The 25,361-nt window shown below is 41.8% G+C and overlaps 2 protein-coding genes across 2 annotated transcripts in view; both read left to right on the forward strand.

Annotated features, from left to right (window-relative positions):
- Positions 1 to 375: 375 nt before the first annotated feature.
- On the forward strand, positions 376 to 19,369 carry LOC142673166 (oocyte zinc finger protein XlCOF29-like). Its single transcript, XM_075847176.1, has 3 exons — positions 376 to 560; positions 18,503 to 18,657; positions 19,136 to 19,369. The coding sequence occupies exons 2-3, from the start codon at positions 18,535 to 18,537 to the stop codon at positions 19,367 to 19,369; spliced, it is 357 nt and encodes a 118-aa protein (XP_075703291.1). The 5' UTR covers positions 376 to 560; positions 18,503 to 18,534.
- Positions 19,370 to 19,397: 28 nt separating this feature from the next.
- Positions 19,398 to 25,361, forward strand: part of LOC142673169 (uncharacterized) — a 99,639-nt gene continuing 93,675 nt past the window's right edge. The window contains exon 1 of the mRNA XM_075847180.1: positions 19,398 to 19,517. Coding sequence (XP_075703295.1) covers positions 19,433 to 19,517 — 85 coding nt within the window. The 5' untranslated portion in view covers positions 19,398 to 19,432. The remainder of the gene's footprint in view (positions 19,518 to 25,361) is intronic.

Here is a 25,361-nt window from a genome sequence, read left to right on the forward strand (position 1 = left end):
ACCGGACAGAAATGACCTCATGTAACCTTACCTTACTACTGCATCATGGGAAATCTCCTGACTGATAACAGAGAGAACACTAAACAACAGCGGTGACCGGAAGTCATGTACACCCGACCTGCGTTGCTCCATCGAATACCCGACAACAGCTGAAGGACCTGTGATGACGTCACTACCATGTGACCGGGATGAGACAGAGCTCCGGCCCTCATGTCACGTGGTCCTCGTCACAGGTCTTTCATACATCGTTTGATCTTTCCACTTGTAAGCTCCGCCCCTGATGCCGCGGTCACGTGATCTCGATAGCGTCAGGTCTATCCGCCACATCTCCTCTCCACTCTAAGCTCCGCCCCTCCTGTTCCGGTCACATGGGGGTGACGTCATCAGAGGGCCTTCCGCTATTGCCGTGTACGAGGTGGAGAGCAGCGCTGGTCGGGTGTTTTCTCTGTTATCAGTCACCCCTGTATGAGTGTGTGTACAGAGACCTGTCAATCATTGAGTGACCCCGCCCACTGGACTCCTAGCCCGGATTTAACCCCTCCAGTGCCGGCCTCTTTGGGGTAAGTGGTTATTTCTGGTCTTTGTAGTGGTCGGATGGTTTGCGGGACGAGTCGTGTTTTGTAATGACATAATATTCGGGACATACAACTTATTCACTGACTTTTATACATTTCTTGTTAATGTCGTTCACCGCTCGGTTTAAGGGAATGTTCACACGCAGCGAATACGACCCACAACACGCAAGGAAATCACCCCGAATATTCACCCCAAATGGTGGACGTATAATCCTCCCGAATATCTACTACAGAAATACAACAAGGCCGATCCCCACCTCTGAGCGTTACCATAGCAACACGTCCCTGCTCTTCCGGCTGTGTCCAGGTGACCCCTATAATGACCTGTGACCTCTCCGGCCTGTGATTGGCTGCAGGGGTCACATGACGCCTTCTTTTATATATGTGTAACCTGCAGCGTTGCTGTGAACACGCGGTGGAGCCGCAGAGGATTCTGGGAACAATGGCGTTTGTTGCGGAACTTGACTTTCCCATTGAACTTAATGGGGAAATTCTGCAACAAATGCGCAGCGAATCCGCGGTATAAATGCGATATCCTGCGTGTCTATAATCCGCACCGCAGGTTAACCCCTTAATCACCAGGACCGGTTCCGTTTTTTCCTCCGTCTTGTCAGATCTATAGCTTTGTTATTTGTCAGTCGATGGCGCGAGGATTAGATTCTGCGGGACGAGCTGTGGATTTTCATCACTTTTTACTACATTATTAATATATTTTTTTAGATCGACCAATAAACCGCCATTGTGGTGTTTGTTATTATTGTGTTCGCCGTGCGGGTAAATAACGTTCTGTTGTATTTCTGACTCTCACGGACGCCGTTATTCCACTTATTTCTGGTTTTTTTTACGTTACTTTAGAGAAAAAATGGGAAAATCGTTTGTGGAGGTTTTTTTTTAATTTGAAAGTTTCTTTTTATTCATAAATGAAAACTTTATTTGACTGTTTTTTTCTAAAAAATAAATATGACTGTTCTGGGTCAGGATTCATCGACACTTCCATACTGTTCTGATACTGCGCACCCCAAATGGTTGGATACTTGGCCGTGACGCCGCACAGCTCGGTATAGGAACACATTAACTGCTTCCCGACCGCTGGCTGTATTTTTACCACGGTCAGGGACGGGTCCTTAAAACCCAAACCATAGACTTTCTACGGCTCGGGCTTTAACTTGCTGGCCGCGTGATCGGGCAGCTGAATGTCGGGTCTCCGGCTGTCAGTGACTGCCGGGGACCCTGAGGAGAGGATAGGAGAAGCTTTCGCTGCCTCTGTCTTCTCTGATCACTTGTACACAGCGCTGAATGATCGCTGTGTATAGGAATAGAGAGAGCAGCAGCGGCGCTGTCTCTATTCCTCTCGGTGATCATGTGACCGGTCACATGATCGCCGGGTGCCGTTACTGGCAGACTGCTGCTGGGTCTTACTAGACAATCGTCACTATGAGAGGGCTGATTTCCCTGCTGTGCAGCCCCAGCTCCTGTGGAAAAACATGGTGTAAAAGAAAGAAAATATATATATAAAGTTCCCCAAAGGTCTTTTTAAAAAAATAGTAAAGTAAAGTGCAAAAAAAAATTAAATAATAAATACACATAAGATACCCAACCCCCAAAAAAACGTCCCCCCCCCCCACCAATCATTGTTGTAACGCTAGCGCTGACCCAATTACCCTAATATAGACATGTAATATATTAAGAGTTACGGTAAACAATGACGATCACAAATAAAAGGTCTATTTTAGGGTAAAACTATATTACCCAAAAAAATAGCTGAAACGTAAAAAAGCTTATTTTTTTACTATTGTTTTCAAACTTTATGAATAATAATTCTAAAATAGCAAAAAAGGTGTGTATAAAAACGATAAAAAAAAAGATACCTGCGGAAAAAATGTCGCAAAAATCACGTCGTTAGCCCAACAAATAAAGTTATAGCCATTTAAAGAGGCTCTGTCACCACATTATAAGTGCCCTATCTCCTATATAAGTAAAGAGACTGTCACCACATTATAAGTGCCCTATCTCCTATATAAGTAAAGAGGCTCTGTCTCCACATTATAAGTGCCCTATCTCCTATATAAGTAATGAGACTCTGTCACCACATTATAAGTGCCCTATCTCCTATATAAGTAAAGAGGCTCTGTCTCCACATTATAAGTGTCCTATCTCCTATATAAGTAAAGAGGCTCTGTCACCACATTATAAGTGTCCTATCTCCTATATAAGTAAAGAGGCTCTGTCACCACATTATAAGTGCCCTATCTCCTATATAAGTAAAGAGGCTCTGTCTCCACATTATAAGTGCCCTATCTCCTATATAAGTAATGAGACTCTGTCACCACATTATAAGTGTCCTATCTCCTATATAAGTAAAGAGGCTCTGTCACCACATTATAAGTGTCCTATCTCCTATATAAGTAAAGAGGCTCTGTCACCACATTATAAGTGCCCTATCTCCTATATAAGTAATGAGACTCTGTCACCACATTATAAGTGCCCTATCTCCTATATAAGTAATGAGACTCTGTCACCACATTATAAGTGCCCTATCTCCTATATAAGTAATGAGACTCTGTCACCACATTATAAGTGCCCTATCTCCTATATAAGTAATGAGACTCTGTCACCACATTATAAGTGTCCTATCTCCTATATAAGTAAAGAGGCTCTGTCTCCACATTATAAGTGCCCTATCTCCTATATAAGTAATGAGACTCTGTCACCACATTATAAGTGCCCTATCTCCTATATAAGTAATGAGACTCTGTCACCACATTATAAGTGTCCTATCTCCTATATAAGTAAAGAGGCTCTGTCACCACATTATAAGTGTCCTATCTCCTATATAAGTAAAGAGGCTGTCACCACATTATAAGTGCCCTATCTCCTATATAAGTAATGAGGCTCTGTCACCACATTATAAGTGCCCTATCTCCTATATAAGTAAAGAGGCTCTGTCACCACATTATAAGTGCCCTATCTCCTATATAAGTAAAGAGGCTGTCACCACATTATAAGTGCCCTATCTCCTATATAAGTAATGAGGCTCTGTCACCACATTATAAGTGCCCTATCTCCTATATAAGTAATGAGGCTCTGTCACCACATTATAAGTGCCCTATCTCCTATATAAGTAAAGAGACTCTGTCACCACATTATAAATGCCCTATCTCCTATATAAGTAAAGAGGCTGTCACCACATTATAAGTGTCCTATCTCCTATATAAGTAAAGAGGCTCTGTCATCACATTATAAGTGTCCTATCTCCTATATAAGTAAAGAGACTCTGTCACCACATTATAAGTGCCCTATCTCCTATATAAGTAATGAGACTCTGTCACCACATTATAAGTGTCCTATCTCCCATATAAGTAATGAGACTCTGTCACCACATTATAAGTGTCCTGTCTCCTATATAAGTAAAGAGGCTCTGTCACCACATTATAAGTGTCCTATCTCCTATATAAGTAAAGAGGCTCTGTCACCACATTATAAGTGTCCTATCTCCTATATAAGTAAAGAGGCTCTGTCACCACATTATAAGTGCCCTATCTCCTATATAAGTAAAGAGGCTCTGTCACCACATTATAAGTGCCCTATCTCCTATATAAGTAAAGAGACTCTGTCACCACATTATAAGTGTCCTATCTCCTATATAAGTAAAGAGGCTCTGTTACCACATTATAAGTGCCCTATCTCCTATATAAGTAATGAGGCTCTGTCACCACATTATAAGTGTCCTATCTCCTATATAAGTAAAGAGGCTCTGTCACCACATTATAAGTGCCCTATCTCCTATATAAGTAAAGAGACTCTGTCACCACATTATAAGTGCCCTATCTCCTATATAAGTAAAGAGACTCTGTCACCACATTATAAGTGCCCTATCTCCTATATAAGTAAAGAGGCTCTGTCACCACATTATAAGTGTCCTATCTCCTATATAAGTAAAGAGGCTGTCACCACATTATAAGTGTCCTATCTCCTATATAAGTAAAGAGACTCTGTCACCACATTATAAGTGTCCTATCTCCTATATAAGTAAAGAGGCTGTCACCACATTATAAGTGTCCTATCTCCTATATAAGTAAAGAGACTCTGTCACCACATTATAAGTGTCCTATCTCCTATATAAGTAAAGAGACTCTGTCACCACATTATAAGTGTCCTATCTCCTATATAAGTAAAGAGACTCTGTCACCACATTATAAGTGTCCTATCTCCTATATAAGTAAAGAGGCTGTCACCACATTATAAGTGTCCTATCTCCTATATAAGTAAAGAGGCTCTGTCACCACATTATAAGTGTCCTATCTCCTATATAAGTAAAGAGGCTGTCACCACATTATAAATGCCCTATCTCCTATATAAGTAAAGAGACTCTGTCACCACATTATAAGTGTCCTATCTCCTATATAAGTAAAGAGACTCTGTCACCACATTATAAGTGTCCTATCTCCTATATAAGTAAAGAGGCTGTCACCACATTATAAGTGTCCTATCTCCTATATAAGTAAAGAGGCTCTGTCACCACATTATAAGTGTCCTATCTCCTATATAAGTAATGAGGCTCTGTCACCACATTATAAGTGTCCTATCTCCTATATAAGTAAAGAGGCTCTGTCACCACATTATAAGTGCCCTATCTCCTATATAAGTAAAGAGGCTGTCACCACATTATAAGTGCCCTATCTCCTATATAAGTAAAGAGGCTCTGTCACCACATTATAAGTGTCCTAATTCCTATATAAGTAAAGAGACTCTGTCACCACATTATAAGTGTCCTATCTCCTATATAAGTAAAGAGGCTCTGTCACCACATTATAAGTGCCCTATCTCCTATATAAGTAAAGAGGCTCTGTCACCACATTATAAGTGTCCTATCTCCTATATAAGTAAAGAGGCTCTGTCACCACATTATAAGTGCCCTATCTCCTATATAAGTAAAGAGGCTCTGTCACCAGATTATAAGTGCCCTATCTCCTATATAAGTAAAGAGCCTCTGTCACCACATTATAAGTGTCCTATCTCCTATATAAGTAAAGAGGCTCTGTCACCACATTATAAGTGTCCTATCTCCTATATAAGTAAAGAGGCTCTGTCACTACATTATAAGTGCCCTATCTCCTATATAAGTAAAGAGGCTCTGTCACCACATTATAAGTGTCCTATCTCCTATAAAAGTAAAGAGGCTCTGTCACCACATTATAAGTGTCCTATCTCCTATATAAGTAAAGAGACTGTCACCACATTATAAGTGCCCTATCTCCTATATGAGTAAAGAGGCTGTCACCACATTATAAGTGTCCTATCTCCTATATAAGTAAAGAGACTCTGTCACCACATTATAAGTGTCCTATCTCCTATATAAGTAAAGAGACTGTCACCACATTATAAGTGCCCTATCTCCTATATGAGTAAAGAGGCTGTCACCACATTATAAGTGTCCTATCTCCTATATAAGTAAAGAGACTCTGTCACCACATTATAAGTGCCCTATCTCCTATATAAGTAAAGAGACTCTGTCACCACATTATAAGTGTCCTATCTCCTATATAAGTAAAGAGGCTCTGTCACCACATTATAAGTGTCCTATCTCCTATATAAGTAAAGAGGCTGTTACCACATTATAAGTGCCCTATCTCCTATATAAGTAAAGAGGCTCTGTCTCCACATTATAAGTGCCCTATCTCCTATATAAGTAAAGAGACTCTGTCACCACATTATAAGTGTCCTATCTCCTATATAAGTAAAGAGGCTGTCACCACATTATAAGTGCCCTATCTCCTATATAAGTAAAGAGGCTGTCACCACATTATAAGTGCCCTATCTCCTATATAAGTAAAGAGACTCTGTCACCACATTATAAGTGCCCTATCTCCTATATAAGTAAAGAGGCTCTGTCACCACATTATAAGTGCCCTATCTCCTATATAAGTAAAGAGACTCTGTCTCCACATTATAAGTGCCCTATCTCCTATATAAGTAAAGAGGCTCTGTCACCACATTATAAGTGTCCTATCTCCTATATAAGTAAAGAGGCTCTGTCACCACATTATAAGTGTCCTATCTCCTATATAAGTAAAGAGGCTGTTACCACATTATAAGTGTCCTATCTCCTATATAAGTAAAGAGGCTCTGTCTCCACATTATAAGTGTCCTATCTCCTATATAAGTAAAGAGGCTCTGTCACCACATTATAAGTGTCCTATCTCCTATATAAGTAAAGAGGCTGTTACCACATTATAAGTGTCCTATCTCCTATATAAGTAAAGAGGCTCTGTCACCACATTATAAGTGCCCTATCTCCTATATAAGTAAAGAGACTCTGTCACCACATTATAAGTGCCCTATCTCCTATATAAGTAAAGAGACTCTGTCACCACATTATAAGTGCCCTATCTCCTATATAAGAGACTCTGTCACCACATTATAAGTGTCCTATCTCCTATATAAGTAAAGAGGCTCTGTCATCACATTATAACTGCCCTATCTCCTATATAAGAGACTCTGTCACCACATTATAAGTGTCCTATCTCCTATATAAGTAAAGAGGCTGTCACCACATTATAAGTGTCCTATCTCCTATATAAGTAAAGAGGCTCTGTCACCACATTATAAGTGTCCTATCTCCTATATAAGTAAAGAGACTCTGTCACCACATTATAAGTGTCCTATCTCCTATATAAGTAAAGAGGCTGTCACTACATTATAAGTGTCCTATCTCCTATATAAGTAAAGAGGCTCTGTCACCACATTATAAGTGCCCTATCTCCTATATAAGTAAAGAGGCTCTGTCACCACATTATAAGTGCCCTATCTCCTATATAAGTAAAGAGGCTCTGTCACCACATTATAAGTGCCCTATCTCCTATATAAGTAAAGAGGCTCTGTCACCACATTATAAGTGTCCTATCTCCTATATAAGTAAAGAGGCTCTGTCACCACATTATAAGTGTCCTATCTCCTATATAAGTAAAGAGGCTCTGTCACCACATTATAAGTGTCCTATCTCCTATATAAGTAAAGAGACTCTGTCACCACATTATAAGTGTCCTATCTCCTATATAAGTAAAGAGGCTGTCACCACATTATAAGTGTCCTATCTCCTATATAAGTAAAGAGGCTCTGTCACCACATTATAAGTGCCCTATCTCCTATATAAGTAAAGAGGCTCTGTCACCACATTATAAGTGCCCTATCTCCTATATAAGTAAAGAGGCTCTGTCACCACATTATAAGTGCCCTATCTCCTATATAAGTAAAGAGGCTCTGTCACCACATTATAAGTGTCCTATCTCCTATATAAGTAAAGAGGCTCTGTCACCACATTATAAGTGCCCTATCTCCTATATAAGTAAAGAGGCTCTGTCACCACATTATAAGTGTCCTATCTCCTATATAAGTAAAGAGGCTCTGTCACCACATTATAAGTGCCCTATCTCCTATATAAGTAAAGAGGCTCTGTCACCACATTATAAGTGTCCTATCTCCTATATAAGTAAAGAGGCTCTGTCACCACATTATAAGTGTCCTATCTCCTATATAAGTAAAGAGGCTCTGTCACCACATTATAAGTGCCCTATCTCCTATATAAGTAATGAGACTCTGTCACCACATTATAAGTGTCCTATCTCCTATATAAGTAAAGAGACTCTGTCACCACATTATAAGTGCCCTATCTCCTATATAAGTAAAGAGGCTCTGTCACCACATTATAAGTGTCCTATCTCCTATATAAGTAAAGAGGCTCTGTCACCACATTATAAGTGCCCTATCTCCTATATAAGTAATGAGACTCTGTCACCACATTATAAGTGCCCTATCTCCTATATAAGTAATGAGACTCTGTCACCACATTATAAGTGTCCTATCTCCTATATAAGTAATGAGACTCTGTCACCACATTATAACTGCCCTATCTCCTATATAAGTAAAGAGGCTCTGTCACCACATTATAAGTGCTCTATCTCCTATATAAGTAAAGAGGCTCTGTCACCACATTATAAGTGCCCTATCTCCTATATAAGTAAAGAGGCTGTCACCACATTATAAGTGTCCTATCTCCTATATAAGTAAAGAGGCTCTGTCACCACATTATAAGTGTCCTATCTCCTATATAAGTAAAGAGACTCTGTCACCACATTATAAGTGTCCTATCTCCTATATAAGTAAAGAGGCTCTGTCACCACATTATAAGTGCCCTATCTCCTATATAAGTAAAGAGACTCTGTCACCACATTATAAGTGTCCTATCTCCTATATAAGTAAAGAGGCTCTGTCACCACATTATAAGTGCCCTATCTCCTATATAAGTAAAGAGGCTCTGTCACCACATTATAAGTGTCCTATCTCCTATATATGTAAAGAGACTCTGTCACCACATTATAAGTGCCCTATCTCCTATATAAGTAAAGAGGCTGTCAGCACATTATAAGTGTCCTATCTCCTATATAAGTAAAGAGGCTCTGTCACCACATTATAAGTGTCCTATCTCCTATATAAGTAAAGAGGCTCTGTCACCACATTATAAGTGCCCTATCTCCTATATAAGTAAAGAGGCTCTGTCACCTCATTATAAGTGCCCTATCTCCTATATAAGTAAAGAGGCTGTGTCACCACATTATAAGTGTCCTATCTCCTATATATGTAAAGAGACTCTGTCACCACATTATAAGTGCCCTATCTCCTATATAAGTAAAGAGGCTGTCAGCACATTATAAGTGTCCTATCTCCTATATAAGTAAAGAGGCTCTGTCACCACATTATAAGTGTCCTATCTCCTATATAAGTAAAGAGGCTCTGTCACCACATTATAAGTGCCCTATCTCCTATATAAGTAAAGAGGCTCTGTCACCACATTATAAGTGCCCTATCTCCTATATAAGTAAAGAGGCTGTCACCACATTATAAGTGTCCTATCTCCTATATAAGTAAAGAGGCTCTGTCACCACATTATAAGTGTCCTATCTCCTATATAAGTAAAGAGTCTCTGTCACCACATTATAAGTGTCCTATCTCCTATATAAGTAAAGAGTCTCTGTCACTACATTATAAGTGCCCTATCTCCTATATAAGTAAAGAGGCTGTCACCACATTATAAGTGTCCTATCTCCTATATAAGTAAAGAGGCTCTGTCACCACATTATAAGTGTCCTATCTCCCATATAAGTAAAGAGGCTCTGTCACCACATTATAAGTGCCCTATCTCCTATATAAGTAAAGAGACTCTGTCACCACATTATAAGTGCCCTATCTCCTATATAAGTAAAGAGGCTGTCACCACATTATAAGTGTCCTATCTCCTATATAAGTAAAGAGGCTCTGTCACCACATTATAAGTGTCCTATCTCCTATATAAGTAATGAGACTCTGTCACCACATTATAAGTGTCCTATCTCCTATATAAGTAAAGAGACTCTGTCACCACATTATAAGTGCCCTATCTCCTATATAAGTAAAGAGGCTCTGTCACCACATTATAAGTGCCCTATCTCCTATATAAGTAAAGAGACTCTGTCACCACATTATAAGTGTCCTATCTCCTATATAAGTAAAGAGACTCTGTCTCCACATTATAAGTGTCCTATCTCCTATATAAGTAAAGAGGCTCTGTCACCACATTATAAGTGTCCTATCTCCTATATAAGTAAAGAGGCTCTGTCACCACATTATAAGTGTCCTATCTCCTATATAAGTAATGAGACTCTGTCACCACATTATAAGTGTCCTATCTCCTATATAAGTAAAGAGACTCTGTCACCACATTATAAGTGTCCTATCTCCTATATAAGTAAAGAGGCTCTGTCACCACATTATAAGTGCCCTATCTCCTATATAAGTAAAGAGGCTGTCACCACATTATAAGTGTCCTATCTCCTATATAAGTAAAGAGGCTCTGTCACCACATTATAAGTGCCCTATCTCCTATATAAGTAATGAGACTCTGTCACCACATTATAAGTGCCCTATCTCCTATATAAGTAAAGAGGCTCTGTCACCACATTATAAGTGTCCTATCTCCTATATAAGTAAAGAGACTGTCACCACATTATAAGTGTCCTATCTCCTATATAAGTAATGAGGCTCTGTCACCACATTATAAGTGCCCTATCTCCTATATAAGTAAAGAGGCTCTGTCACCACATTATAAGTGTCCTATCTCCTATATAAGTAAAGAGACTGTCACCACATTATAAGTGCCCTATCTCCTATATAAGTACAGAATCTGTCACCACATTATAAGTGCCCTATCTCCTATATAAGTAAAGAGGCTCTGTCACCACATTATAAGTGCCCTATCTCCTATATAAGTAAAGAGACTCTGTTACCACATTATAAGTGCCCTATCTCCTATATAAGTAAAGAGGCTCTGTCACCACATTATAAGTGTCCTATCTCCTATATAAGTAAAGAGTCTCTGTCACCACAGGCGCTCCACGTCCATCCCACGCGGCATGGCAGCAGATGTCAGTGGAAGCTAAGTTATGTCTGTGAAGTCACTTGCCTTGCCCACTCGCAGTGAAAACACAACCACTTCCTGGTTTTTGTTTGCTTGGTCCAGCTTTATAGACTCTTATTCATGGACATAACAAGTGATGCGTGATTTTCGCGCATGCAACGCAGGAGCGTCCGTGTGTCATGCGTGGTTTTCACGCACCCATTGACTTCAATTGGTGCGTGATGCGTGAAAAGCGCACGATTATAGAACATGTCGTGAGTTTTACGCAACGCACTCGCGCAGCGCAAAATTCACGCATCATCTGCACTGCCCCATAGAGTAATATAGGTGCGTACGACACGCCTGAAATGCACGCGCGTCGCACGCGCGTATATTACGCTCGTGTTTTTATGAGGCCTAAATGTAAATGTATCTGCTTGTAAGACAGGCAGTTATACCACACAATTGTTGCTAATTAACCCCTTAACGCACCATGACGTAACTGTACGTCATGGTGAGCAGTAAGTTCGCGCACCTTGACGTACAGTTACGTCATTGCTTTGACAGTTAACCGCCGCGCGGCGCTACACCGCAGCGGCGGTTAACTGTGCAGGGTGTCAGCCCTGCTCTCCCCGTTGCCGATCAGCGGCCTGTCGCCGCTGATATCGGCAGTTAACCCCTTAATTGCGGCGCTCGATTTTGAACGCCACAATTAAGGTCTTTAGTGCCGATCGGCAGCCCCCATGTGAAATCACGGGGGCTGGCGATGGTACCCATGGCAACCGGACGCCAGACAATGGCTTCCGGGTTGCCATGTACAGAAGCCTATGAGGACCACCCCGAGGGTGGTCGTCGTAGGCTTCCTGTCAGTGTGACTGTCACGTCACAATGACAGTTGAAATGCATTACACTACGTGTGTAGTGTAATGTATTCCAGCAGCGATCAGAGCTGCAAGTCTAAGTGTCCCCTAGTGGGACAAGTGAAAAAAGTAAAAAAAAGAATAAAAATGTTTTAAAAAAAGTGTAAAAATAAAAGTTAGAAGTGATATAAACAAGAACTGCTTTTTTTCCTATAATAAGTCTTTCATTATAGGAAAAAAAATGAGCACGTAAAAAAAAAGTACACATATTTGGTATCACCGCGTTCGTAACGACCCCAACTATAAAACTATAATATTATTTTTCCCGCACAGTGAACGCCGCAAAAAAAATAAACGAAAAACAATGCCAGAATCACTATTTTTTGGTCACCACCCCTCACAAAATATGTAATAAAAAGTGATCAAAAAGTCGCATGTACGCCAAAATTGTACCGATACAAACTACAACCCGTCCTGCAAAAAACAAGCCCTTACACAGCTTTTTTGACTGAAAAATAAAAAAGTTATGGCTCTCAGAATACGGTGACACAGAAAATACATTATTTTCTAAATAAGTTATTTTATTGCGCAAACGCTGCAAAACATAAAAAAACGTATATACAAATGGTATCGCCGTAATCGTACCGACCCGCAGAATAAAGTATAATAGTCATTTATAGCCCAGGGTAAACGCTGTCAAAAATAAATAAAAATCATTGTCAGAATTGATGGTTTTTGGTCACCTTGCTTGCCGAAAAATTGAATAAAAAGTGATCAACAAAATCGCATGTACCCCAAAATGGTACCAATGAAAATTACAGATTTTCCCGCAACAAATAAGCCCTCACACGGCTCCGGTGGTGAAAAAATAAAAAAAGTTCCGGCTCCCAGATTATGGCGATGCAAAATGTGCAGAGTGTTCCAAAAGTGGATAAGATCGGGCACCATTTATCAGTGTGACACCGGCCACATATCTGTGGATTATTATTTATTTACCCCATTATTATACCCTCTTATTATGCCCCTGATGTACTCTGCCCAGCCTACATGTGCCCCAACATTATAAACTGAAATACCAGCAAAACGCCAGAGCTACTACCAAGCAAAATATGCGCTCCAAAAGCCAAATGGCGTCCCTCCCTTCTGAGCCCTACAGCGTGCCCAAACAGCCGTTTATGTCCACCGATATGGCATCGTACCAAAAAATGGTACCAATAAAAACGACAACTCGTCCCGCAAAAAATAAGCCCCCACACCGCTCTATTGACAGAAAAATAAAAAAGTAGTGGCTCTTGGAAAGCGGAGAGGAAAAACGAAAAAGCAAAACATGAATCAGTTCGTAAAGGGTTAATTACTTTCTAATGAAAAAACATTTATGACCACATGTGGGGTATTGCCGTACTCGGGAGAAATTGCTTTACAAACGTTGGGGTGCATTTTCTCGTTTATCCTTTGTGAAATTGAAAAAATTCAACATTTTAGTGGAAATAATGTTGATATTAATTTTCACGGCCTAATTCTAATAAATTCTGCAAAAGACGTGTGGGGCCTAAATGCTCACTATACCCCTAGATAGATTCCTTAAGTGGTGTAGTTTCCCAAATGGGGTTACTTTTGGGGGGCTTCCACTGTTTCAGTCTCTCAGGGGCAAATTCGACATGACACCCAAAAACATTCCAGCTAAATTTGAGCTCCAAAAGCCAAATAGCGCTCCTTCCCTTCTAAGCCCCGGTGTGGGTCCAAACAGTAGTTTATTACCACATATGGGGTATTTACGTAATCAGGAGAAATTGTTTTACAAATGTTGGGGCGCTTTTTCTCCTTTATTCCTTGTAAAAATTAAAAATGGCTACCTTTTTTCAGAAAAAAAGTAGATTTTCATCTTCACATACTAATTCAAATAAATTTAGCAAAAAAACTGTGGGTTCAAAATGCTAACTATACCCATAGATAAATTCCTTGAGGGGTATCGTTTCCAAAATGGGGTCACTATTGGGGGGTTTCCACGGTTTTCTTCCCTCCAGTGCATTGCAAACGCGACACGGCACTGAAAACTATTCCAGCAAAATCAGAAATCCAAAATCCAAATGGTGCTCCTTCTCTTCTGAGGCCTGCTGTGGGTCCAAACAGCAATTTATTACCACATATGGGGTATTGCTATAATCGGAAGACATTGCTTTACATATGTTGGGGTGTTTTTTCTACTTTATTCCTTGTAAAAATTTAAAATTTCCTAATTTTTTCACAAAAAAAGTAGATTTTCACCTTCACATACTAATTCAAATAAATTTAGCAAAAAAACTGTGGGTTCAAAATGCTAACTATACCCATAGATAAATTCCTTGAGGGGTATAGTTTCCAAAATGGGGTCACTTTTGGGGTGTTTCCACTGTTTTGGCAGCACAAGGCCTCCTCACACCTGACATGGTACCTAAAATATATTCTAATAAAATAGAGGCCCAAAATCCACTAGGTGCTCCTTTGCTTCTGAGGCCGGTGTTTCAGTCCATAACCGCGCTAGGGCCACATGTGGGGTATTTCTAAAAACTGCAGAATCTGGGCAATAAATCTTGAGTTGCATTTCTTGGGTAAAACCTTCTGTGGTACAGAAAAAATTTATTACAAATGAATTTTTGAAGAAAAAAAATGAAATTTGTAAATTTCACCTCTACTTTGCTTTAATTCCTGTGAAACGCCTAAAGGGCTAAAATACTTTGTGAATGCTGTTTTGAATACTTTGATGGGTGCAGTTTTCAAAATGGGGTGATTTATGGTGACTTTTTAATATATAAGGCCCTCAAAGCCATTTCAGAACTGAACTGGTCCCTGAAAAAATAGCCTTTTGAAATTTTCTTGAAAATATGAGAAATTGCTGCTAAAGTTCTAAGCCTTGTAACGTAGTAGAAAAATAAAAGAATGTTCAAAAAACGACGCAAACATAAAGTAGACATATGGGAAATATAAACTAGTATGTATTTTGTGTGGTATTACTATCTGTTTTACAAGTAAATACATTAAAATTTAGAAAAATGCTAATTTTTGCTAATTTTCTCTAAATTTTGGCGTTTCTTACAAATAAATATTGAATTTAATGACAAAATTTTTTCAGTATCATAAAGTACAACATATCACGAGAAAACAATCCCAGAATCGCTTGGATAGGTAAAAGCATTCTGGAGTTATTACCACATAAAGTGACACATGTCAGATTGGCAAAAATGGGGCTGGTCCTGAAGGCCAAAACAGGCTTAGTCACTAAGGGGTTAACATCCCCCATATGTCTACTTTAGATTGGCATCGTTTTTTGAACCTTCTTTTATTTTTCTAGGACGTTACAAGGCTTAGAACTTTAGCAGCAATTTCTCATATTTTCAAGAAAATTTCAAAAGGCTATTTTTACAGGGACCAGTTCAGTTGTGAAGCGGCTTTTAGGGCCTTATATATTAGAAACCGCCAAAAAGTCACCCCATTTTAAAATCTTCACCCCTCAAAGTATTCAAAACAGCATTTAGAAAGGTTCTTAACCCTTTAAATGTTTCACAGAAATTAAAGAGGCTCTGTCACCAGATTTTGCAGCCCCTATCTGCTATTGCAGCAGATCGGCGCTGCAATGTAGATTACAGTAACGTTTTTATTTTTTAAAAACGAGCATTTTTGGCCAAGTTATGACCATTTTCGTATTTATGCAAATGAGGCTTGCAAAAGTACAACTGGGCGTGTTGAAAAGTAAAAGTACAACTGGGCGTGTATTATGTGCGTACATCGGGGCGTGTTTACTACTTTTACTAGCTGGGCGTTGTGTATAGAAGTATCATCCACTTCTCTTCACAACGCCCAGCTTCTGGCAGTGCAGCACTGTGACGTCACTCACAGGTCCTGCATCGTGTCGGCACCAGAGGCTACAGATGATTCTGCAGCAGCATCGGCGTTTGCAGGTAAGTCGATGTAGCTACTTACCTGCAAATGCTGATGTTGCTGCAGAATCAAGTGTAGCCTCTGGTGCCGACACGATGCAGGACCTGTGAGTGACGTCACAGTGCTGCACTGCCAGAAGCTGGGCGTTGTGAAGAGAAGTGGATGACACTTCTATACACAACGCCCAGCTAGTAAAAGTAGTAAACACGCCCCGATGTACGCACATAATACACGCCCAGTTGTACTTTTACTTTTCAACACGCCCAGTTGTACTTTTGCAAGCCTCATTTGCATAAATACGAAAATGGTCATAACTTGGCCAAAAATGCTCGTTTTTTCAAAATAAAAACGTTACTGTAATCTACATTGCAGCGCCTATCTGCTGCAATAGCAGATAGGGGCTGCAAAATCTGGTGACAGAGCCTCTTTAAATCAACGTGGAGGTGAAATTTTCAAATTTCATTTTTTTTTTTGCAGAAATTCATTTTTAATCTATTTTTTCTGTAACACAGAAAGTTTTACCAGAGAAACGCAACTCAATATCTATTGCCCAGATTCTGCCGTTTTTAGAAATATCCCACATGTGGCCCTAGTGTGGTAATGGACTGAAGCACCGGCCTCAGAAGCAAAGGAGCACCTAGTGGATTTTGGGCCTCCTTTTTATTAGAAAATATTTTAGGCACCATGTCAGGTTTGAAGGGCTCTTTTGGTGCCAAAACAGTGGAAATACACCAAAAGTGACCCTATTTGGGAAACTAGACCCCTTGAGGAAATTATCTAGGGGTATAGTGAGCATTTTGACCCCGCAGGTTTTTTGCAGAAATTATTGGAAGTAGGCCGTGAAAATTAAAATCTACATTCTTTCAAAGAAAATGTAGGTTTAGCTAATTTTTTCTAATTTCCACAAGGACTAAAGGAGAAAAAGCACCGCAACATTTGTAAAGCAATTTCTACCGAGTAAAACAATACCCCACATGTGGTAATAAATGGCTGTTTGGACCCACGGCAGGGCTTAGAAGGGAAAGAGCGCCATTTGGCTTTTGGAGCTCAAATTTAGAAGGAATGGTTTGCGGAGGCCATGTCGCATTTGCAAAGCCCCTAAGGGACTAAAACAGTGAAAACGCCAAAAAAATTACTCCATTGAGAAAACTACACCCCTTGAGGAATCCATCTAGGGGTGTAGTGAGCATTTTGACCCCACAGGTGTTTCATAGATTTTATTAGAATTGGGCAGTGAAAATAAAAAAAATCCTTTTTCTTCAATAAGACGTAGCTTTAGCTCAAAATGTTTCATTTTCTCAACAAATAAAGGAAAAAAAGAACCCCAACATTTGTAAAGCAACTTCTCTGGAGTACGGCAATACCCCACACGTGGTCATAAACTGCTGTTTAGACACACGGCAAGGCTCAGAAGGGAAGGAGCGCCATTTGCTTTTGGTGTACAGTTTTTGCTGCATTTGGTTTCTGGTCGCTATGTTGCATTTGCAAAGTCCCTGTGGAATCAAAACAGTGGATCCCCCCAGAAGTGACCCCATTTTGAAACAACACCCTCAAGGTATTCACCTACGGGTGTAGTGAGCATGTTAACCCCACAGGTGTTTTGCAGAAATTCGTGTGCACACGATGTGGGAGAGTGAAAATGGAAATTTTTCCTTAGATACGCCAATATGTGGTGCCCGGCTTGTGCCACCATAACAAGACAGCTCTCAATTTTTATTCGGTGTTTCCCGGTTTTAGAAGCACCCTACGTGTGGCCCTAATCTTTTGCCTGGACATTCGACAGGGCTCAGGAGTGAAAGAGTACTGACTGCATAGTGTATCATGTCTTGTGAGATGCGAGCAATGTCTCCCCAGTATCCGCCATGTGTTAAGTTGTAAGGAGTCAGGTCTTCATTGTGTGGGGAAATGTCTTCATTTTACTTTTCTAAGCTGCAAATTCTCACCTGAGAGAGATGCCATAAATATCTGATAACTGGGGTCCCACCTGTATGTGGAGAATGGGGTGCCCCAAATAGCCTGGTGAGGTTATGACTGCATCCAGGTGGAGAAATGACCACACATGTGCAGGACTCTCTCCATTCACTTGTATAGGAGTTCCAGAAACAGCCGAGCACGGCCAGAGGTGGGAGCCGCACCTATCAGACATTTCCGGCATATCCTGGGGAGAAATTTCCGCGTTGGGCATACACATTTTAATCCATGTGGTGACGGCTCTGAGAAAATGTTTCTCTCAATGATCAGTAAGGCTATGTTCACACGGAGTATTTTGGGGGAGGAATATCTGCCTCAAAATTCAGTTTGGAACTTTGAGGCAGATATTCCTCTCCCTGCACGCCGATTTTCGCGGCAATTATAGCGCCGTTTTTCGCCCGCGGCCATTGAGCGCCGCGGGCATAAAACAGCGAGAAATACGCTTTCTCCTGCCTCCCATTGAAGTCAATGGGAGGTCGGAGGCGGAAGCGCCCGAAGATAGGGCATGTCGCTTCTTTTTCCCGCGAGGCAGTTTAACTGCTCGCGGGAAAAAGACGCCGACGCCTCCCATTGAAATCAATGGGAGGCGTTCTCGGGCCGTTTCTGCCGAGTTTTGCGACGCGGTTTCCGCGTAAAAAAACTCGGCAAAATACCCCGTGTGAACATAGCCTTAGTGAGGTTCTTGTTTTTTTTATTTTTATATATGATGTTGTCCCCTGTATGATTTTCCATCTTCTCCTCTCCTCATAAAGACATCTGCAGTACTAGATCCTCCAGTTTCCCCATGTTCTCCTCCACAACGTTCTTTCTCCTGAAAGACCCACCAAGGATGGACAAGGACAGGAATGAGATGAGCAGAAGAATATTAAACTTCACCTTGGACATCATCTACCTGCTGAGCGGAGAGGTAAACTTTTCTACATTATAGAACAAGTCACACATAGGGAAAGGACAATACGTTATAGGAATAATCCATTGTCCTGTATAACAGCGTCCAGACCTTCCAAGTGATGTCAAGCCAACAGCAGAAAAGCTGAAGATCAGCCACCAATATGGTCAGTTATGTGTCATGTCACCAATGCTGCAATAGTAATGTTGTAGAGTAATGAGAATGACCAGGAACCAGGAGGATCAGGATGACCTCTGTATAGAAACGTAGAAGATGACGGCAGGAGGAGAGCACATGGTCCATCTTGTCCCCCCAATATTATTTCCTTTTTAGTTTTGGCCTTGTTCTAATTTCTCAATGTCTTTTTGTAGGTGAGGTCTCCAGTATTACAGATGTGGGGTCACTAGAGCTCTATACAGCGGGGTCACAATCTCCCTCTTTCTACTGAGGGGGCAATACTGTGTTCAGTTCTCTAAGTGTCTCTCTCCATACACAGGAGTACACCATAGTGAAGAAGACATCGGGTGACTGTACGACTCCCATCATCCATGAGTCAGGAGGATGGAGCAGTAGTCAGAGCCCCATCACAGAGCCTCCCCCTCACTCCCGGATACATGAGAAGAAGATCTTAGAACTTATCTACAAGATGACGGAGCTGCTGACTGGAGAGGTGACACTGCTGGGAATGCTGGGAAATTCTACAGTAACAGCACTGGAGGTGTCTGGGTGATGACTGTATCATTGTGTGTGTCAGGTTCCTATAAGGTGTCAGGATGTCACTGTCTATTTCTCCATGGAGGAGTGGGAGTATCTAGAAGGACACAAGGATCTGTACGAGGAGGTCATGATGGAGAACTACCGGCCGCGCACATTACAAGGTAAGAAGAGACAGATATAAATATATGTTTGGCATTACTGTGGACACAGGCTGGACTAGCGGCCATGTTGAAGCCATGTTGAGAACACCTGCTGTAAATCTGTGATGTGGGGGCCATTACATTACACATCTGTGCACATTTGTGGGGAGGGTAATTCATCACGTGAGTCTTCTCCTTCCAGGGTGGGACTGGCCCACACGTCATGATGTCATCTCATTTAGACCACGCCCACATTTTAACCCCTTCCCGCCACAGCCAGTTTTTGAGATTTTAATTTTTTCCTCCCCACCTTCCAAAAGCCATAACTTTTTAATTTTTTTTGTCGATTGAAGCGGCATAAGGGCATATATTTTGCGGGACAAGTTGTAGTTTTTAATAAAACCATTTTGGGGTACCTGCGAGGTTTTAATCACTTTTTATTCCATTTTGTTCTTTTATATTTTTTTTTAATAACATTTTATTGAGGTTTTAGAGAGAGGCAATATGTGAGTTACAATATGCATAAGAGCCACACTACATACAATATACGGGTAATTGCTAGAATTCACAATAAGAATCGTATGTACAATTCGTTCTCTCAATATTAAACAGAACAGATCATACAAATAGAACATTAAAGAAGTATGAGCAACTTGTTGTATGTTCTCACCACATGCACCCAACGTCAAGGGGGAGGGGGTAGAGAAGGAGGCAATAGAGAAGGAGGGAAAAGAAACGCTCAAGGAGAGAGGTCTCCAAGAACATCAGGCCTTGTGGGAATGTTTAGAAAGTATTCCCAAACTAGAATATCAATCAACCTTATCCAACACGGGGGGGGGGGGGGGGGGGTTTCTGCACCCCAGAGGTGTTGAAAGGAGTTATTTCTACAGAATTCAAACCAGGGTGCCCAGATAATTTGGTACTTGGAATGATAGTGATACTCAGGATGCGAGAGCTCCCCCATTCTCACAAGCTGGGCTCCCTTCCTAAGCCAATGGCTTATTGGTGGCACAACCTCGGTCTTCCAATACAACGGAAGTAGAGATTTGGCCTCCGCGAAGAGCTGTAACCATAGCTCCTTGGGGGCCACCCCAGGGAATGTTGGTCACAGGTTTAGGAACACTACACGAGGGGTAATAACAATAGAGGAATGAGTTATGGTGTTAAGGACATTTTGTATCTGGACCAAAAGGGGGAGATTTTCTCACACTCTCACCACAAGTGTAGATATATTCCCGGGTCTTTATGGCACCTCCAACAGTCTGTGGAGATTTTGTTACACATTTAATCAATACCCAGGGAGTCTTGTACCACCTAGAGGTCAGTTTGTATGAGGATTCTTGCAAATTAATACATCTTGAGGTCCCAAGGGAGTTTCGAAAAACCTCCTTGGTGTCCTCGTCAGAAAAAGTAGTCTTAAGTTCCAACTCCCAAGCTTTAAGAAAGGAGGGCTGTATTGTTGAATTCATCTTAATGAGATTATTATAGTATAGTGTAATAAGCTTCTTAGGTGGTTGTCGAAGGAGGAGGGTTGCTTCCAACCAGGATAACAGGCGGTCTATTGGTCACTGCCTAAACGCTCCCAGGTAACACCTTTTGAGGTGAGTGTAAGTGAGAAAATTGACAGATGAGAAACCAGGTTGAGACCGCAATTCAGGGAGGGTAGGAACAGCCCCGTTAGTCAGTATGGAATCGTATGCGCTGCAGGATGCTGTTCTGGGAAGGGAAGAACAATCTCGAAATCTCTCAGTCTGCAACTGCACAAGGTCACGAACCACCATCAGGGGAGACGGAATTTGGTGCAGAGATTTTATCCCCTCACCTTTCATCCATGTCTGATATGAACCAGAGGTTAGAGAGTTGTGAGACAAAAAAAAAGGCTGCGTTGGGTTTGTCAAGCCACAGAAGGGCGGTAAGGGACATTCCTAGAGTGGCCTCCTCCATGGGAACCCCGAGTCTGATTGAGGTATGATCAAACCACTCAGTTATCCTGACTAATTGTACGGAGTGGTAGTAGGATTCAATATCCGGAAGCCCTATCCCCCCTGAGCGTTAAGGACGGATAAGAGTGTGAAATGCTATACTGGGTTTAGTATTATTCCAAATGTATTTAGAAAACTGTTGTCTAATGGCAGCAAAAAAGGCTCTAGGGAGGGGAATCGGGAGAGTTTGGAATAGATAAAGGAGTTTGGGGAGAATAATCATTTTAAGTAAGTTGCTCCTACCAATCCATGAAATATATGGGATATGCCAAGACAGGATAGTGGCTTTAATCTCAGAGTATGGATGTGTAATTGCGTTGATACCAGTGTTCAGGTGAGGGAGTTAAATTAATTCCTAGGTATTTTATACTAATATGAGCGCAGTAGGAAGGGGGAGCTGTGTTTCAGAGACGTTAACAGAGCCGGAGTGCAGGAGACACATAGTCCCTCGGATTTGCTAGAATTCATTTTAAAATTGGATAGGTCACCAAAATGGGTAAACATCTCTTGAAGTCGTGGTAGAGCTGTGTAGGGGTTAGTGATGAAAATAGGCAAGTCATCGGCAAAAGCCGCTGTGCAATGCACTCTGTCACCAATGGAGACCCCTGACAGAAGTGGCTCCTGACGCAGACTCTGGATTAAGGTCTCAATTGTGAGGACAAAAAGGAGGGGGGAGAGTGGGCAACCCTGTCTTGTTCCATTCCTGATCTGGAAAGGCTGTGCTAGGTGGCCATTTACTCTAACCTTAGCATGTGGGGAAGTGTACAGAGACAGGATTTTGTGAATGAAGAGTTGTGGGAAGCCGAAACGGGAAAGCGCCTTGACAATAAAGGTCCAGTCCACCCGTTTGAAAGCCTTCTCTGCATCAGTAGACAATAGAACCAAAGGGATATTTCTCGACCTGGTGTACTGGATCAGATAGAGAACTCGCGTAGTGTTGTGTTTACTCTCTCTCCCCTTAACAAAACCCGTCTTCTCTGGGTCAATCAGGAATGGGAGTGTAATGTCGGGGTAGGGAGACAGACAGGTGAGCCCTAATCTACCCGCCACTCAGTTCCTGCTTACTTGCACGGCCCGTCCTAGGCGACGGCATACAACTGGGCGACGGTCCGTAAGCTCAATATGTGCACGACAGACAAACAGACAAGGGTACACAGAAGCTAAGGGAAATGGGGCAGTTGCCCACGGCAACACCGTGAGCAACAAGAGTAGTGAACGAGCCGAGTCAAACCAGGAGTGTACGAGGTACCAAACGCAGGGCAGGAGCGTAGTCAGTAAAGCCAGGGTCGATAAGAAGCAGAGGTCAATAGTAATAGCAGGAGCAGCAGAGCCAGGAAACAAGAAAGAATCACAGGCAAAGACCAGCAGGAAATGAAGGTATAAATAGACCGAGGGCGGGAGCTATAACCGTCTGGCCAGGCTGTGATAGGTTCTCCCACTCCTAAGCATACCAGCCTGAGTGGTAGCAGATCCAGTCACTCTATCAGACCTAGGAGCAGGTGCAGACTGATTAACCACGGGCGCTGTGTCTTGCAGATCCTTTACAGGGAGTAAGGATTGCATCCTTTTAGCTATGATTTTGGCATATAATTTAACATCCACATTCAAAAGTGATATAGGGCGATAACTACCGCATAACGACGGGTCTTTACCCTCTTTTGGTAATACCGAAATATGTGCTTCGAGCGCTGAAGGAGAGAAATGTTGAGAAGCGTTAAGAGAGTTACATAGTCTGAGGCAGAATGTTAGCAGGACGTCTCCAAACTGTTTATAGTATGAGGCTGGAAGGCCGTCAAGACCTGGGGACTTACTAGAGGGCATACTGGAGAGCGCATCACGGATTTCTTTAAGTGTAAAAGGGGATTCTAGTTGGGCTTTTTGCGTAGCAGTTAAGGTACGAAGAGAAAGGGAGTCTAGGAAAGACTCAATTATCTCAGTTCTGTCCGCAAGCTCCTTGGGCGTCTCCCCAGGACATAGGTCATACAGTGTTTGATAGAAGGAGCAAAACTCAGCAACAATGTCATTGGTGTCCTCAAGTACAGCTCCAGTAGGAGACTGGATTTTGGAGATATAGTTCTGCTTTCTTCTCTTTTTAGGTAAGTAAGCCATGAGTTTGCTCCCCTTATCACCATGCATGTAGTGTTTGTGAGTAGCAGAGGTATATGCCTTTGCCGTGCGCAAATTCAAACATTGTTTGAGTCTTTCTCTGTAAAGTATAAGCGAGGAGAGAACCCCTAGAGCTGCGGACCATTTATGCTCGTTTTCAAGGTCAGATATTCGGGAAAGAAGGTCATCAATCTCCCGTTTCCGCTCTCTCTTCATAAACAAACCTATGCTTATGAGGATTCCTCTGATCACTGGCTTATGGGCCTCCCATATAGTGCTAGCGGAGACATCCTGTGTATCATTCTCAACAAAGTAGGACTTCAGTGCCGTCTCAACTCGCTGCTTATTGCGCGAAGAGTATAGGAGAGTTTCATTAAGTTTCCAGTTATATTGCCTAGGCAAAAGAGTGTGTATGTTGAGGAACATGGACATTGGGGCATGGTCAGACAGGGGAATGTTGCCTATAGAGGGGGAATCTATTAAAGGAAGTTAGCTATCCGTGATGAACAGGTAATCTAGTCTATGGTAAGATTGGTGGGGGTGGGAGTAGAAGGTATAGTCCCTAGCCGTGGGATGGAAGGATCTCCACACATCCATCAATCGTAAAGATGTTAGGAGTCTACGGATTTTCCTCAGACCTGAGTAGCTGTGAGCGGAGGTTCCCATAGAGGAGTCCAGAAGGGACTGAAGCGCAATGTTGAAGTCCCCTCCCAGAAGCGTTAGGCCCTCAGAGAACTGAGAAAACATGTCTAAAGTCGCAGATAGCCAGGGAATCTGACCCGAGTTTGGGGCGTAAGTATTCCGAATGGTAGTCAGGGTGTTCGCCCCTCTACCTTTTATGAAAAGAAAGCGGCCTGCGCCATCAGCAATCTGGGAGACCAATTCAAAGGGAATGTCAGACCTTAGAGCTATACTGACTCCGTTACGTTTGCCACTATCATTGCATGGATGGAACCATGTAGTGTAAGGCGATTTTAGGAAGGTTTGGAACTTTACCTTTCAAAAAGTGGGTTTCCTGTAGCAGCAGCACAGACAAATCCATTTTCTTAAGGGAGTGTATTACCTGGGAGCGTTTAGTAGGGAGTTGAAACTCTTGACGTTCAATGTCGTAACCTGAATACGTGACATAAATGCACCAGTATGAAGAGAGAAAGAGAAAAGATGAGAAACACAGAAAAGAGAACAATAAGAAGTAAATTGTTTTCAAATGTTTTAGTAAAGATATTTGCACTGATCCACAGTGCGGTATTAGTCAGTTAAGCACTGACTGACGGAGAGGCGTGGCGGCGGGGAGAAGAGTGAACGAGTGAATAAGAATATGCACCCGTGAACTCTTGTCATCCCGGCAACCAGGTGACTAAAATTCAAAGCAAACAGTTTTAAAGCACAGATTTTAAACCACCCGAAGAAAAAAAAATTGACGTTGGGACAATAAATCCGTACACAATCCTATCCCTAGACAGACCTAGCATGGATTCTAAATAAAACACAATCCTAAGCAGGGCCGCAAGTCTATCATGGAGGGTTATTTGCCGCTCTCTTAGTTGGGCGGGTCTGGGGTTCAGCCAGACATCAGGCTTAGGCAGAGAGGGAAGATAGGCTACATCCGTGTAAGGTTGCCAAAAGGGGATGGCGGTATGGTCGCGGTCTAGTGGAGGGCAAGCTTTCTCTAGATCTTCCGCTGAACGAACAATGAACAACCGACCTTGGAAATGGTAGGATAGTCCAAAAGGGAAAAGCCATTTGTATGGTATTTTTAGGGATCGGAGGCGGTCCG

The sequence above is a fragment of the Rhinoderma darwinii genome (assembly GCF_050947455.1).
Source record: "Rhinoderma darwinii isolate aRhiDar2 chromosome 1 unlocalized genomic scaffold, aRhiDar2.hap1 SUPER_1_unloc_4, whole genome shotgun sequence".
NCBI classification, from domain to species: domain Eukaryota; kingdom Metazoa; phylum Chordata; class Amphibia; order Anura; family Rhinodermatidae; genus Rhinoderma; species Rhinoderma darwinii.

What these genes read in the sequence shown, in the direction of transcription:
- LOC142673166 (XM_075847176.1), top strand. Translation starts at nt 18,535, where the DNA reads ATGTTCTCCTCCACAACGTTCTTTCTCCTGAAAGACCCACCAAGGATG. An exon ending in TCTACCTGCTGAGCGGAGAG is followed by an intron (nt 18,658 to 19,135) that starts GTAAACTTTTCT and finishes CTCCATACACAG; the next exon opens with GAGTACACCATAGTGAAGAA.